At 43.1% G+C, this 16,875-nt stretch overlaps 1 protein-coding gene across 1 annotated transcript; it reads left to right on the forward strand.

The window, feature by feature from the left end:
- The first annotated feature begins 249 nt into the window (after positions 1–249).
- On the forward strand, positions 250–16,478 carry ergic1 (endoplasmic reticulum-golgi intermediate compartment 1). The gene is made up of 10 exons (XM_062393535.1): positions 250–399; positions 5,212–5,273; positions 7,892–7,964; positions 8,367–8,461; positions 11,743–11,867; positions 12,684–12,788; positions 12,884–12,944; positions 13,195–13,295; positions 14,067–14,189; positions 15,169–16,478. Exons 1-10 carry the CDS (start codon positions 380–382, stop codon positions 15,274–15,276), a joined length of 873 nt encoding a protein of 290 aa, XP_062249519.1. The 5' UTR covers positions 250–379; the 3' UTR covers positions 15,277–16,478.
- Positions 16,479–16,875: the final 397 nt, after the last annotated feature.

Genomic DNA, 16,875 nt, shown 5'->3' on the forward strand with positions numbered 1-16,875 from the left:
CTTTGCTAAGAAAAGTCTGTTATAAATAAAGTTTCAAAGTGATTCACAGGAAGAAAGATGACTAAAAGAACAGAAGTACAGCTTGTATTATATAAAAAAAATATTCACTGTTTGAATTCCGTTATTTCTGAGAACTGATCGTTTTCTCCACTCGAGTTATAAAAAAAAGTCGGAGACACGACGAACGGTTCTGGCCGGAAGTAGAATCACTGAGCCGGAAGTAGCTCTCAGCCAATGGGCTTTTGCAAAGCGTCCTAAGCTGACGTCAACCCGGTACCGATGAACGAGCGGCAGCGTTGAGGAGGAGATCCGAGCTGTTTGTAGCCTTGTCCGCCGACACCCCGCCCCCCCCCCCCCCTCACAGCACCCTGCTGTCACCATGCCTTTCGATGTTAGGAGGTGAGTACGGGGCTTCCCTTCATTGGGCTCGGCTGTGGGGCTCGGTCAGTCGGGGAGCTGGGCTGTAGCGGATGAGTTAACGGCCGGTGAGGAGCGAGTCACATCCGGAGCAGAGCTACCTCACGTCGGGAATGAATGTGCCACATTGTCGCTGGGGGGGCTGGGGGGTGGCAGGGGGGGGGCTGGGCTGCAGAGTGGTGGTCCAGCCGCTGGACTGGTGCTCAGGTTTGCTCCCAGTTTAGTTCCTGCTGCTGTCTGCGCATGTGCAGAACACGTCCTAATATTTCCCTATTAGAAGTCACCTCAGGGCACGTAGGCAACAGACTGTCAACAGTGACTGCTTCCGTCCGGTTTACTAATCAATATTGATCAATACACACACACGTGTCAATGCATTCAGACCCAGTACCCGTATTAAAACAGTGGGAAGAACCTGTGTGGGACCAGACACCACAGATCCATCCAGGTGATCTGCTGGTGTCATGTGCACCTGGCCGACAGTCTCACCTCCTCTATCAATAGAGCACACCCCAGTCAATATACAGGACAGGATGTTTGCTCTGTGGTCACAGGGACAGAACCTGACTGCTGCTATGCCACCGTCTGAATAGTCAAGGACACTCAATCCTCCAATCACACTGGAAGCAATTAACTTCAAATTAAAAAGGAATGCCTTATACGTTATTACTGGTATTAAATATTTGTCATTGTTTTAGTTAACTGTTTAGACCACGAGAATACAAACTTGTTTAGGAAATGATTTTGTTTCTCTTGAGTGCGAGGATGACCTGTGCTTTTCTCACAGTGAATGTGTTCTGAGGTATTCAAAGAGGTCATGATCCGTTCAGATGCTTCCCTGACTCAATGCCCCGATTATACAAGACTGACATTACAACACCTGGAACTCGATTGACCAACTGTGCTGTTGTTTCACCCAGAAACTCATTGGAGAGACCAGGGTGTTAGTCAACACAATGAGAGTCAGTGACTCTATAGGCGAGCATAGATTACACCACACACTCGGGTCGCATGTATTCCCATAATGCTGTAGGGCTGAGTACATTGTGAAATTATAAACAGATCAATGTTGTGGAATATATTTTGTCATTATCAACAAACGAGTTAGTTGGTCTGTTGTCATTTTCCTCTATGTTTTTATTGGATTTGTGGATGTCGTGTGTTGAAAGAACAAAAACCCTTAACTATCTTCTATCTGAAGATAGTCTTTTGTGTTTAGGCTTACTTTAAAGTACTGTATGTAATATAGTGTTTTCTTATTTGGTATTGGTTCTTATCGGAATTGAAAGGAAATTCTCTAAACCTTCACAACAACATGTTGTCTGGGAGCAAAGTCTTACAATAATTGCCTCAACTCATCTCCAAGGCTGAAGTGATAATTATTATTATGATCACTATTTTGTTTAAGCCAAAGTGAAACTGTGTTTCTAGCAAAAATTATTTTTCAGTTTATTGATTAGTCCTTCTACAGAAAATAATTATCAGCAGCTATTTTGATAACCTTGGTTTGTTTGGTAGAAACTATTTTCTTTAAAAGCTCAGAACTCTAGAATCCTTGTTGGGAACTTTCCTGAATTATTTAACAGTTTCATGTTGTGGGAAGTGACACAAATCTTATTGTATAGTTGAAAATATGGGCTGGACTGAGAGTCAGACTCGTGTGGTGAGATGGTTCTTTTCCTGGACTATTTCCTAAAAAGGTCAAAATACTTTGATGTTTTAAAACCTACTACAAAGTCAACGATCAGCTTCCAATCATAAGCATAACCTCACTCATAATGCCTGAGCAGCTGCTCTTCTGAATGAATGAGTGAATAGCTGAAAGGGTTTTATCCCTAAGTTAAATCGTCCTTCAGATTACATCATCTATTTGGTTTGGCTACACATGATGATGCTGTGTTTATGAGATGCTGTTGACTTAGAGCCTCAGTAAGGATGCTGTCAGAGCGATGGGTGACTGTTTGTTTGATACCTGACGCACACTGCCAGGAGATGACTTGAGCAGAAACCTATAGAGCAGCACACGTGTTACCTTGTAGCTGGTGATGGGAGATGATCACATGTGAGCGGACGAAATCTAAACTGTCCGTTACTTAGAGCAACACGTTGAACGGATGAAACACTGACTCACTCTGACTCATTTGTGAGATAAGGTTCATTTAGTAAGGCTGCCTTCTCTGAAAAGCGGCCGCTGTGCTTTCATTTAATGGTGTCAGATGAGAGATACTGGTACACAGCGTCCTCGCCAGTCACAAAACATCTGCGACCTTTCACAGTAGACTGAGCAGTGGGAAGTGATGGAGGGAGATGTGTTGACTGTAATTCAGGAAATTACAAACGTCAGCGTTAGACCGAGAGGTGAACTCTCAAGACTCAACATCCATATTCATGAATACAAAGTGTTCTGAGCGGAGGGAATAAAAGTGAAGCTGAGTTCTCATCGAGCATAAAAATAAGTACTTCACAGTGTGAGAGGTGTTCATGGGCTGTTCAAGTTTACTGCTGTGATCTTCTGAGATTGTGCGATTAAATGCAATATATTTTACAAAATATGAATCGAAAAATACTTACTTTTCGAATGATGTGGTACAGTACCTAAAATAACTCAGTTAATTTTGTTCTTATTTCACAAAACACAAATTTATGTTTCTGAAATTTTCTTTTAATTCTCTTTCTATAATTGAGTTTCTAATATTTCAATATATTTTTTCGTCTCTTTCTAAATGCTGACATGAGAACTGTAATGAGTCATTTTCGGAATATGAAGTGTGTGTATCTCTGCCCGTGCACCAGTTCTCAAGGTTTAAACCACAGCAGCAACGTCAGTGAGACTTCCTCTCCAGTAAAACACCGATCTAGTTTCTCAGACCGACTGTACATCCATCTGAGACTATTTACATTTCACACTGATCATCAGATTCCATCTCAGGTCTTATGACAACATGACTAAGATTTGGTTTCCTCACCCATATGCATGTGTATGTTTATGTACTCTTACGGAAAGCGATGACGATCCCTGAAAGTATTTTCAACTGGTGGAAAGGCCCTGAAACTGTTTTGAAGAGACATGTTGTCCTTTCTATAGTCTATCATATGGTCGACGCTGTGTAAATACGTCGCCTCATTTGCTCGACGACATTTCAACAAACAAACCTTTTGTTTCCTTCCTGACCACCCTGACCACATACTGCTGTTTGGAGCATAAACAAAGAGGGTGGACAAAGTTTATAAAACAACGCAGGTCATGAACCCACGGTCGTCTGGCGAGGATGCAAACCTGGAACTGAAAACTAGCGTTTCAAGGTTTTCACGTAACAGCAGTGCTGCATCACTGTGCTCCACCTGTCGGGTTGTCTCTGGAGATCCGTGCCTTGGCTGGGCGGAGGGGATGTGAGGAAGGAGACAGGCCTCTGTACATGAAAGCCCAACATTGAGGAAATGTGTTACTGTAGAATCTATTCTGATCCCGATACAGGCAGCCCCACCCTGCCCTACATATATCCTGCCAGGCCGGCTATTAGCACACAGTGATCTAATACTAATGGGACAGGGGTGCAGGAAGTTATAGATGGATGTGAATCTGAGAGAGAGGCAGAGGAGCTGATAGGAACCTGGCTGAGGTGTTTAGGCTCCAGGGATTGCTTGTGTAGTAGATACAAACTAAAATCAAAACAAAGGAGAAGCAGCACGGTCAAATCTGGACAAGAATTCCCCCAACCCCTGTTTGCATAAGTTGCGATCATTTCTCGAACTGCTCTTGTGAAGAGATGTGTTTTGGAAGGAGAAGTGGAATTGAAGGAGAGAGAGAGAGAGAGAGGGAGTGTGTGAGGCAAAATGAGTAGAGAAAGTGGGTGGCGTTTGTGCAGCCAGCGGTGGAGTTTGGGGTTGAAAACCTTTCACTGCCCAAAAAGGACATGCGCAAGAACTTGTGAACCTAAATAGTTTTGGTGTTGAGTAGTTTTCCCCCCTACTCGGCTCCCCAAATAGGCAACAACAGCATTTCACAAGAGGATAGTTGGTCCTGTCAGGTGGTTTCGATCCTCCTCCGCTTCTGATTCACTGATTTGCACTCAATCCCATATTTTTCTACACCATCTAAGTTGATGTGTAAATATTCAGTCGAAGATTTAAATGAGTATAAATCAACAGTCGCCTGTCAGACTGAATCCATCTCTGCTCCATTGTCCTGCAAGTTACACTTCGTGCCAAAGACAGTTTGAAGTACAGTTGTGTTTATATTCCTGTGTGTGTCTTTTCATCTGTGTATGTCTGTGTGTGTTTATGTTGGCCTTTTGTTTTCATGTGTATATGTTGAGTGTGAGAGACCTTGATGGGGGGGCGGGGGGATCAGTTCAGAATTACAGAACACACATTCAAAGGAAGGGGTGTAACCGCGTATGTGTACATTTCGGGCGGTTACACTTTCTGACCTATTTCTAATGGGCTGTTTCAGGGTTAAGATTTTGTTTTAAGGTTTAGGTTAGGGTTTTGGTAAGGGTTTGGATTAGACACTTAGTTTGTATGGTAAGAGCTAGGGAATGCATTATGCCTATGAATGTCCTCACTAAGATAGATGTACAAACGTGTGTTCTGCAGCTGGCTGTCCGGACCTGCTATGTGTAATGGCGGTGGTCCACAGCTAACATTCCACCAGTCTTCTGTAATATTGCGAAGCCTGACGGGTACACAGTGTGCTCCTTTTCTCAGCACGTAGTGTTTACATTTGCTATTTTTCTTCTCACTCCTCCTCTCCTTCTTTTTTCATTGTTTCTCTTTCTCCCCCTCTCTCCTCAGATTCGATATCTACAGGAAAGTGCCAAAAGATCTCACCCAGCCCACATACACAGGAGCGTTCAGTGAGTAGTTCTTCACACTGCTCAGGCCCAAGATACAAGGCTCTGTGTCTGGTTCTCTTTTGATGTGTTCATAAATCTGAATGTTTAACAAGTCTGAGTTCTTATCTAACTGTCGGCAAGAAAGAAATGAACATGTATAAAATATAACAATATTCAAATTCAGCTTAGAGGGGCAATGCTAACAACATTTTTTATACCAAAACAGCCCAACAAGTATTTCCATAATATTTAATTAAAATAAAATAAAAATATGTAGTTTATTCAAAATCATCCTCAAAGCTAAGTTTGTGTTTTAATCAACTGATAGTTATTTGTCATGTCACAATTTACTTCACCCTAAACCCAGTGGCTCCTCCATGTGACCCAGCAATGAACTGGTAGGGGACGAATGGTTCCATGAATATTTGTAATGTGTTGTGTTCATTAGAATGTACAGTAGATAGCTAAGAAGTACCAGCCCCTATTTAAGTGTTGTGAATGTTTCAGGGAGCAGTTAGTGAAAGGGAGGAGACACCCACTGTACTTTGAGTACCTGCCTGTCCTGGTGCGGTGCTCCATCCTCACAGGGACAGTCAGCACTGATCAGTACATGTTTGAGCACAACCAGTATGGTAGGAATGTTAATGACTGCGCTCGTCCATAGCCACAGGCACCTGAGAAGTCATCAGTGGATATCTGAAAGGTTTACTCCTGTCAGGTCATGTGTTTCCAGTCACTAACAAGTCATTGTGTAATCAGGGATCGTGTTCATTATTCACTGTTTAATGGGATACAAAACACCTGATGACACACGTTGGGCTCCTCTGTCATTCTTCAACTCGGGTTACTCACTGGTCAGCTGATGACAGATTGGAGCAACATGTCAGAACCAAGCTGATGACAGACTGCACAAACAATAGTGAGCAGTGTTTTACAGACTCCCAACACCTTTTTGTGGATGAGAGGGAAGAGAATGAGTTTGCTAAACATATACACACGGTGTCCACCCATGAGGAAGTGGATGGAAGTTTCTTCCTGCATGAAGTCGACTCCCTTCCTGTCTCCATCCTCTGTCTAGGGGTGAGCGCATTCGGTGGATTTGGAAGTCGGGCGACTGTTATTTCTTCGTCCCCGGCAGCTCCGCTAACATTTTGATTTGCGTGGTTCAGGGGCAACAAAAAGCACACTCCCCCTTTTCACAATAGCCCAAATATTTGACCTGGTCTGCTTTTGTTATTGTGCTTTAGGGTCACATTCCTTTGGGTTTAGTTTAAAAGTATTTTCTTTGGACAATACCTCTGGTGTTTTGCTCCTGTGCTTTTCCAGAGCCCCTCTCGCTGTGGACATGACATATCAATGTATTGTTTGAGCACAATAACAAAGTATTTGTACTATTTTTCCTATTTGTAAAAAAAATTAATTGTGCTGTGAGGGGAGAATAAGCAGAACAAAAATAACGAGAACGTCTGATAACGGCAATGGGCTAGTTTCGTATGTCACAGACTGATTCATGCTGTTACTCTATATCCTTTTCATTGTGTCACAGCCTTGAGAAAAACAAGCTTATGTGGAAATGAACCTTTGAGCCTGTTTCATCTCACGTGTTGGAAGGCTTAAATTGAGCTTAAATAAAAACAACACTCATTTTTACTCATTAGCAGGCCTTCACACTCACATTTAGTCATCCCCTTCCATTATTTCACCTTGTGAAGCCCATGGAGCTTTTGATGAACTTGACGTGGTGACCTGTGTGTGTCATAGTGACACTCCCCATTGTTTGTTGGTTAAACATTACTTTCTGCAAAGCTTCTGAAAACCGCAGGTTTGGCTGTGACGCCCGGGCAACCACAAGGTCACGTGACTGTGCGATCCTAGGAGACAGTTGTCATGTACACATGCCCCTCCTGCTGAGTGAGGGCTTTCTGACTGACACTCTCACCATACCAGATAAACCACAGTTGCTCAGACACAGATCAGCTCCTTCCATATTTATATCTGTAAACACGTAACAGTTTTTTCATGAGGCATATGCCTGATTACTTTGACACAGGAAATGAAACCGACAACGTTGCTACTTCTTTTTTCAAACTCAGACTTCATCCTGGCTCAGACTGAATAAAAACACCCCTTATTTAAAGTTAATATTACTCTGTTTCCTTTCTATTAATCTGTTTCCTTTCTAATTTTTTCTAATTTTTTTGTGGACACCTCACTATGGAGCTTCTCTGTTGGAGCCATTTTGGTTTGGGTGATTGTCTGAAAGTTTTTCTAAGGAAACTCAGACAGAGCTGTTTGTAGGACGTTCATAGCATGAGCTCACCTCTCTTGAAGTGGATATGGTGTCATGGCTGCCTGTTGTGCTGGTATTTAATGTGTAATTAGTGCAGGAGGATCCTTTAAAACCTGAGTAATGGCAGCTTTAACACCACCAGTAAAACAGCTATTAAGGAAAAAATGTTGGTTGATGTGATTTCATTAATGTCAGTATCTTAGCTCAGCCATTCCTAAAGGCTGCAGGAGCCTCTTGCATCAGTCCTTGAAATTTGAGATGAATGCGAACGACTTGCCATTCGTGAGCTCAGCTGTGATTTGAGTTTAAACAAGATAGTCAATCTCACACTCTGCCTCTTTGCCCACAGTTTCCATTCTCTGCTGCGTCTTCATACTTTTCCTGTTCCTGTCTGAGCTGACGGGATACATAGCCACTGAAATGTAGGTATCGCACAATCACACCCCTCCGAGCAACCTTGTATCTCACAATATCCTGTAGCTGTAGGACAGGAACTTCATCACAAATTTTATTGCCAACATTATGGTGTGCTCTGTGTTGTAACCAATGAATGGGGTCAATTTTCTTACAGGAAATTGGCTTTGTGCACGCGTCAACCTCCCGGCGATGTGTCATAAGGGATGAGTTTGGGAGGGTGTGACAGAAAGGAAATTACCATGACAAAGATACACTAATGTTCTCTCCTCTCAGTAGAACAGAAAATGAATCCTTGACTGTTAAGTGTAAACAACGTGTTCTGGGTGCAGGAGATTGACTCATTCTTATTGTAATTGACTTTTTTGTTCCAGCCCATCTAACCTTTCTCTTCTCTCTGTCCATCCCAGTGTAAATGAACTGTATGTGGACGATCCTGATAAAGACAGTGGTGGGAAGATAGATGTGAGTTTAAACATCAGTTTGCCAAACTTACACTGTGATTGTAAGTATATATACATATACAACGCTCTACATTACACTTCCCTTCTGTTTGTTGCTCTCACTGTTCATGTCCTTTCTCCTGTTTCTTTCCCCGTATTATAAACTTGCTCTCCCTCATCATTAAACACATCAAGCATATTATCAGAAATAAAATGATGATCTAAAGACTCAATGCTACTTGGCCCCTGTTCAGACCTGGTATCAACATCTGTCCTCAGAGATTCAATCACAAGTTGATCGTGTTATGTTTGTCAATTCACACAGTTGAAATGTGTCCTGAATGTGTCTCTTGTGACCACTTTGCTTCCTGTTTGCGAAGATCAAATTATGTTTTTCCCCCCCCAGCCTGAGTTTATAGATGTGTCAGTAACCAATGGTTTTTTTGTGGCCCATGAAGTATTTGCGTTTACACGGCAAAAAGAATGTGGCCGTATGCGTCCCAGACCACGTCCAAATGAGGTGTGACGCCAGTTTTTAGACCTGGTATAAACATCCTGAGAGATCTGACCGCAAGCGCACGACTTTAATATAGTCCCTTCATACCTGGCATTTAAATGTGTCTCCACCTTTGACCACTGGTGATCTGATCTCACTTCCCTGCTCTGTATGCAAATATTTACCTACGTCATTTGTGTTCACGAAGACCAAATGATGTTCTTTTCCCCCAGTCTGAGTTTACATATGTGTCTGTTGACAGTCTGTGTTACTGTAAGTGAGAGAGAGAGAGAGAGAGATAAAGTGAGTGTAGTCAAGAGGGACTGAATGGATGAATGTGCACAGCTATGAAGTAAGAGTTAGCCAATTTGAAATAAGCTTCAGTCATTTTGTGGTGATCAGTGTTGATTATGTGGCTGCGGCTGCAAACAAATTAACGTATGAGTCAGAAACGTCAGCTGAATGGGCGGTCCATCACATGTTGTCCTGGGAGCTTTGTGATTGGATATCAGGCATTGAGGACACATTTGGCTGTGTTCACTCACCTGTCTGGGGCGGGTAGGGCGGAGGGGGTAGAGCGGACGTCGGCAGTATCGATCCGAGTCTTGCCCATATGCATGCTTGAAGTGTCTTTGGCCAAGCTATAAGAGCCGTATGAATGTGTGTGTGAATGGCAATGAACTGTACAGTAAAGTGCTTTGAGTGGTCATCAAGACTAGCAAAGCTCTATATAAATACAGACGTTTTAATTTAACTTGCATGTGATGGGATCCCTCAGGACCTTATTTTAATACCAGGTCTGTACCGGGTTACACAACACAACACCAGACCTCTGCTGCCTCACAGCTGTGATCTGAGTTTGTCATGAAGTGGCCTCTGTTGGCTCTGGTTCTGTCCTCGATGTCAGAGCAGTGGGCAGGCCGCTTCAAAATGAGCCAGGACGGAGAGCAGCCACATGTTATTTTGCTCGTCATGACACCCTGCAGAAAGTATGCCCAATGACAAACACACACTCCACATCCGTGCGTTCACACCGGTGAGGCTCGGGCGGCGTCAGACAACGCACACGCTCATTCAGTTTGAATGATATCCAAAAATGGCAAAGCCAATAAATGCTTGTGTGAAAAACGAAGTCCAGATTTGAGCGCGCGAGGCTGCGGCCTGCAGACACACAGCTGTTGGCCATGTGTTTAGACAAGCTCGCTCATGGCATGCCTAAACAAAGGCCGTCCCCTTGCTGTTTCCAATTAAAGCCCTTGATGATTGTGTGTATGGTGGTTTTGTTTATTTGCAGAATTTAAACCCCTTTTTTGCAGAAATGCGGGGCCTCAAAAACCGGCCCAAACACGTTAGTCTAACCAAAGTGCAGCTGCATGTAATGAGCTCCTCAACCCGTCGCCCTGCGAGTTAATGTTGGACAGCGGTTCATTTTCCAGGCGTCCAAACACATTGTCGTCAATTACAAATTTACTTTGAGAGAGAGAGAGAGAGAGAGAAATCATTATCATCATGGAAAAGCCCGCATTATTTTTATGCTCTGCTCTGCTAAGCTGTTCCAAAGTTAAACACCGTCTTCCTCCACTGACCTTTACGGGTTGCCAGGTCTTGATTTGTGACTTCATGGAAAAGCAGAACCGTGTGTAATAATAATTCCAGCCCCCCCCACCCACCCACCCACTCACTTAACACAAACTCCCTTCCAGTTTTTAAATGTCTTAAAAAGGAGAAACAAGCAGCTCTCACACTCACTCTGTTCCAACTTCACTTGCATTCGCCCACTGTATTTTGAGATCTAGATTGATGGCGTGGGGTGTGAGGTGGGTCAAATTTGTCTTGAATGTCAAAGGTCAGACAGACGCCATGTGGAGGTTTTAGCACAGATCCAGCAGACACCCCCCCCCCCTCCACACACACACACACACACACACACACACACACACACACACCATCGCCAACACACAGCTCAGTCTAGCCTCTGAAAACCTGCCGTTGTCAGTGTGCCAGTGCACAGCGGCGTGCAAGGGGGGTGGGGAAGCGGGTGGGGGGGCGCGGTGGAGTCTAGATGGAAAAACACAGACAGCGAGGGGGGGTCTGTTTGGAGTCTGTGTATTTACTCTCTGCGCCACACTGCAGTCATATTGAGGATTTCTCTCTTCATCTTTCCCTTTCTCTGTTGATAAAAATGTGACTGTTTGCTTATTGAATGTAAGCAAAAAGCAAATGATATTGTCATCGTCGCTAAATCAAAAAAAAAGATGAATCATGACTTTATTTAATTAGTCATAGTTTAGACTATTAAGAGTCACAAGATGGTGACGTCTTTGATCTGACAAACATTCTGTCATTCTGTCAATTTCCCTTTCTTTTATTGCAATGTACTGCAAGATGGAAACTGAGGAAAGTGACAAATGTTTGGTTTAGACCTGAAACAATAAACTAAATTGTTTATTAAGAAAATAATTAAACCATCTCTGGTTTCTGCTTCTCTAATGTGGACTATTTGTTTCTTTCCTGTTTTATATCATTGTAAGTATCACTCAGTGTTTTCTGACATATTCAGAATAAAATAATCTCTAAAGTTATTTGAGTATAATCAAATATAGATTCATCAATAATAACTGACTTGTTAGTTGCAGTTCTAATTTGGAATGTTTGCAACATGAGTGGTTTCAGGGATTTTGTTTTCTTCTGAAACATTAACATATTTAGTTTTATCAGTTCACTAATGGGGACATTTTTGTAAAATAAAGTTTGAATCCTGCAAAACGGTAACTGTTTGATATTTTATTTCATTTTCATTCTTATTGATTATATCATGTTCTTTCTCGTCTCTCTCATTTCTTCAAGTGGTTGGTCTGGACATCCAGGATGAGATGGGCCGCCATGAGGTCGGTCACATTGACAACTCGATGAAGCTCCCTCTCAACCAGGGGGACGGATGTCGCTTTGAGGGAGAGTTCACCATCAACAAAGTAAGTCCTCACCACATAAGTGCAGAAGTAGGACGGCCGCCGCGTTGAACCAGAGGCTTCAAAGTAACACATTTGGAGGATGTTGAGTGAGAGAAGAGACGCACGGTCCATATTCATGTTGATCCATACAAGACAAAGAAGTAGGATCTATATTTTGCGACACTGATTGTTATAACTCCTTATACCGTCACTAAGCTATTAAATTACCATATACTATTGGAATTTGGGCATTATTGAATGTGCAGAGGGCAAAATTATCACACAAAACTGGCAACGCTGCCGCCACACACAAAATGGCAACAGTCTAACTTTTGTGCAGTAATTACAATATAATGAATCAGATTGCGGGACCTAAGCACCCAGGACTACATGATGTGTATTTGTCTTGGACTTGAGTTTAACATAGGGGCTGATCTCTCATCCCCCCCCCCACCGTCTGAGACAAATGAGAGCGACCTGCTTCCTCCTCTTGCTAAATTGAGTTATGTTAAATAAAGGGGCTCAGAGACTCAGTTACATCTGACGGCACACTAAAGTGTGAGCCCTGCAAAGTCCTCCGTGTCCCACCAACACTTTGTGCGTCAGTCTTTCCAGTGCATTTAAAATGATTAACCCAGCAGATGTACACTCAACACTCCTGCCCGTGGAATAATATGTGAAACGTGTTAAAGTGGGTCGATTTGTCTTCCGGAGGCACGGACCATTTAGTTTCCAGCCAGGTGTGTGCGTGCATGTGTGTCCTCCTGCTTGGTCATTAGTTAACTAGATGTGTTGTAGGTCCCCCGTGCTGTTAACCACACGTCCGTCTGTCCCCAGGTACCAGGAAACTTCCACGTTTCGACGCACAGCGCCACGGCACAGCCCCAAAGCCCCGACATGACCCACACCATCCACAAGCTGGCCTTTGGGGAAAAGCTGCAGGTCGGGTCACAGAACCAAACCCTACCTACAGCGTTAGATAAGATCTGCAGTAACGAGACTAAACGCACGTCTCCTCCCTCTCTGTTGTCACGCAGGTACAAAAAGTGCAAGGAGCCTTCAACGCGCTGGGAGGGGCGAACAAGCTCTCGTCTAATCGTATGTTCCTGCACCACACTCATCAGAACCTCTGTGTGACATTTATGTAAGGCTGCTGGAGGGCTGCACAGAAATGAGACCCCTAGTGGACGCCAGTCGTAACCGAACCGAGTGGGAACCTGATTCACACAGCTGACACGGCGTCTCAGATAGACACACTCCAGCCAGTGGCGTCACGATCACATCTAGATCCATTTTTGGACACTGAAGCAGAAGTTTTGTTTTTGAAATAACTCTGTTTCCCCCGCAGCCCTGGCTTCACATGACTACATACTGAAGATTGTTCCAACAGTGTACGAAGACCTCTCGGGCAGACAGAGGTTCTCCTACCAGTACACCGTAGCCAACAAGGTGCTGTCTCCCTGGTCTTTCCATCCTTCCCATTGGATCATACCCTTATGTTGTGATGTTTTTTGTTTATTTTCTTATCATGGAAGCGCAGTGACCATCCCGACATGTCGCGCGAGCCGGTTTTGCTGCATTAACTAATGCACTCACCCTGAAGTGAAAACTGACCCCTAGTGACTGGATAGGTTTCCTAGTTGTCAACAAACCATAAACACATTTCCTAGAACTGTGATGACTGACAGCTGAGTTCGGGGTTTGAAGTAATAACAGTGCAGGTCAGCTGTGAAGCAGGGCGCACGAGGGCCTGAGCTAAATATTCCAAAATCTCATCGCCAGCATCAATAAAGGTCCAGCTGAGACACATCAGGGCCTGGACCTCAACCTCAGTCATCGTTTCCATGCTGAATTTATTATCATTTGTACTATCAATTTGTGTTGTTGATCCAAATTGTGATTTGTAGCAACTGGGACTGGCCCGTCACCACATCACCGGACTGTTACTCACAACCCACCGTGGCCTCCTCCTGCTTACTTCATCTGGGTCTGAGATGTTTCAGTTGAACACTCATTTGTGCGTAATCATTCAGGATCTTCGGGTGACTTTACTCAAAACCAGTACTCTGATGACTCATAGGCACCACTGCCATCCCCAGAGATAAGAATGAAGTTATTGATTGCTTAAACCTAGTGGATGTAACTGCCGCACTTTTTATTAAATCTGGGCTTTAAAACATTGAATGATTTCTAACCGGTCTCTCTTTCCATCCCTCACAGGAATATGTAGCTTACAGCCACACAGGCAGGATCATCCCCGCCATCTGGTTCAGATACGACCTCAGTCCAATCACAGTCAAGTACACAGAGAGGAGGCAGCCCTTCTACCGCTTCATCACTACAGTGAGTGGATTCACTTTCTAGCCAGAAACTCAAATATGTGGCCAAAACCACTTCAATTTACAAACTTTTGAAGTTTTAAAAAACTAATGGTGAGAATTTGGGGTTGTAAACACTGAAGCTTCACCAAGACTTGTATTGTTCCAATATGTGGAACAGACGTTTATAACTCTCACCTTTATGCAGTTCCCCTTTAGCGTGATTTGCTTCTTTCCATTCAGTGTCTCACTTTTGGTTTGTGCTCTCATCAGCTGATAGCAAGCCAACTTTAACAATCAACTATTTCCTCAAAACATCAACCAACTTTGTCTTACTACAATTAAATGTGAACATTTTCAGATTTCACATTTGCGTAAATATATTTGTATGTTTGTTTTTCTTTCCTGGTCCCCTGACAGATCTTTTTTGGGGATCTTAGATTTGAACAAATAAGAGTTGGATCAGAATATCGCCACATGCTAAGTAAAATAGGGTCAAATAGTTCGGTATAAAAACAGCTAGCTGCAGGAAATTTGAAGTCTAAATCACCTTTAAAACTAATACAATTCTACATTTTCTCCCTTTGTTTTTTGAATTCCTCTTATATGACTCATCTCCTTACCTGACCCTGTGGGTTGTGGAATTTTGTACCAACACCACCTCATCAGGAAAGTTTCCTGCTGACTGATAATGCGGTCAGAAGTAAAATGGCTGCTTCGCTGATGACGTACAGTTATTTGTCTTTTAGTGTCGTTTAATTATATCGTGACTTAAGACATCATGGGTCGGAGATGACTGTGTCTTTGTAAGGGTGATTATGAGTCATGGTTAAAGATTGTGAGTCAAGCAGCGACAGAGCTCTGCTGGATTCCAGCACATTCCGTCTTGTGAGTGTAAAGTATTGTTATGATTAAAGCCAGCTGATATCGAGCCGTTTGTAACCAGAAAGGAAAACGTGGAGCTTTTAAACCTCGACGCTGACGGACAGATTTGTTTTCTGCAGATCTGTGCCATCGTCGGAGGGACGTTCACTGTGGCGGGCATCATCGACTCCTGTATATTCACCGCTTCGGAGGCATGGAAGAAGATCCAGATTGGGAAAATGTCATGAGGATCGCTCCCCGCTTCCCCCAACACCTTTTATTTATAAGTGCAAAGTTGCTATAGCCTGTTAGCTAAATCCAGTCCTGCCTGAACCAACTTCCTCGGGGGGGGGGAAGTTGGTTCAACGTGACCCATGAAGGGGCTCCGGCACTCGATGTAACTACCAGGCTGCATCTCAGTTACTGCAGCTCCATCCATCTGCTCCACTGACGTGTGGACGCCGACTATCACATGTCCACTTCCTGTGTTTCCAGAGCCAGGAGAGGAGAGGAGAGCTTTTGTTACTGTGGATGTGAAGTCTTAAGTATCTTGTGTCAGGGTTCAAGCAGCATGGGTGTTTCTGAAGGCTGATATATTTTTAGAATGAAGTAGAAAAAAAAAGAAGGTGCTGGGATTTGTGCTGACGGTCAATGTTTTAAATATGATCAAGAAGCGTGTGACAAAAACATGGATTCAATCATGTTCATTCAATTATATATAGGTTATAGAAGGGGGGGAAATCAAAATCTACTAGTTACTATTTTCTACTTTCAGCCTGAACTATTGTTCATCTTGAATCTCACTTTAACGGTGCTGCGTTTACCCCCCCCAGTGCTGCAGAAAGGGACTGATTATTTGAAGGAAGTTTAGTTTTTTTGTTAAACTGTACAACAGGAGATTTATTTCATCCATCCTGTCATTTTATTTCTTGTAAATAAAACTGTGCCTTTCGGTTTACTGCTCCATTCTAGAGGATTCTCACCCCCGCATATTAGCCTGTTACAGTGACTGCCACTAAAACCAGTGTTTTTCTTTCCTTCATGATAAAGCTACTGTAGCTTTAGTTTCTTGATTTCTTGTATATCCATGTATACCATTCATTTCATTTTCGGGTAAAAATTTGAGTAATTATAAATTGTTTTGCTGAGATAAATGTACATTTTTTTACAAGGTAAATGAACTTATTTAACAAGTTATTCAATGAAATGTGGAGGTTTGGTTCTGCCAGGAGAAACTACGAGGCTAGATGTTTGTTTGTTTTTTCTTCTTGAGTCATTATATTATTGTTATTTTTCTACTATTGTCAGCACAGCTTCTCTGATCAAGGACAGTGATAATCTCAAGCCCTCAGAACTGGTCTTTCTACTACAGAGGTCATCCATTTCTTGTTCCGTCTCAAATGACTGTAACGCTACGTGTCCCTCCATTAAAGGTACAATAGAAGACTGACTGTTGTTGCACTTTATTCCTTAACACTTTCTCTTTTACTTAAAGAAGGATCTGTTTTACAAATCTGAAAGGGATTCAAACTTTTATCCTTTCCCTTCCTTTTTTCATGACTGTCCCCAGGTTCCCTGAACAACAATCATTCACAGGAACTGAAAATGGAAAGCTGACCCTCTGATCTCATCACACAGACGCAGCTGTAATGGCTGTAGTTGAGTTTGCATGTGGTGGACTTTGTTCTCCTGATGCTGCTCATTTCCACAACCTGCAGCTTGTCAGTTGTGATGTGAGTGTGTAAAAGGTTGTTGAGCTGCCACAGCTGTCATCATGCTTACGTCTGGCTCTGATAAACGCTGCTTAGTGTGAGTCACCCCTTCATTCGGCCTACATCCCTCTGTTT

The sequence above is a fragment of the Platichthys flesus genome, chromosome 8 (genome assembly GCF_949316205.1).
Source record: "Platichthys flesus chromosome 8, fPlaFle2.1, whole genome shotgun sequence".
Taxonomy (NCBI): domain Eukaryota; kingdom Metazoa; phylum Chordata; class Actinopteri; order Pleuronectiformes; family Pleuronectidae; genus Platichthys; species Platichthys flesus.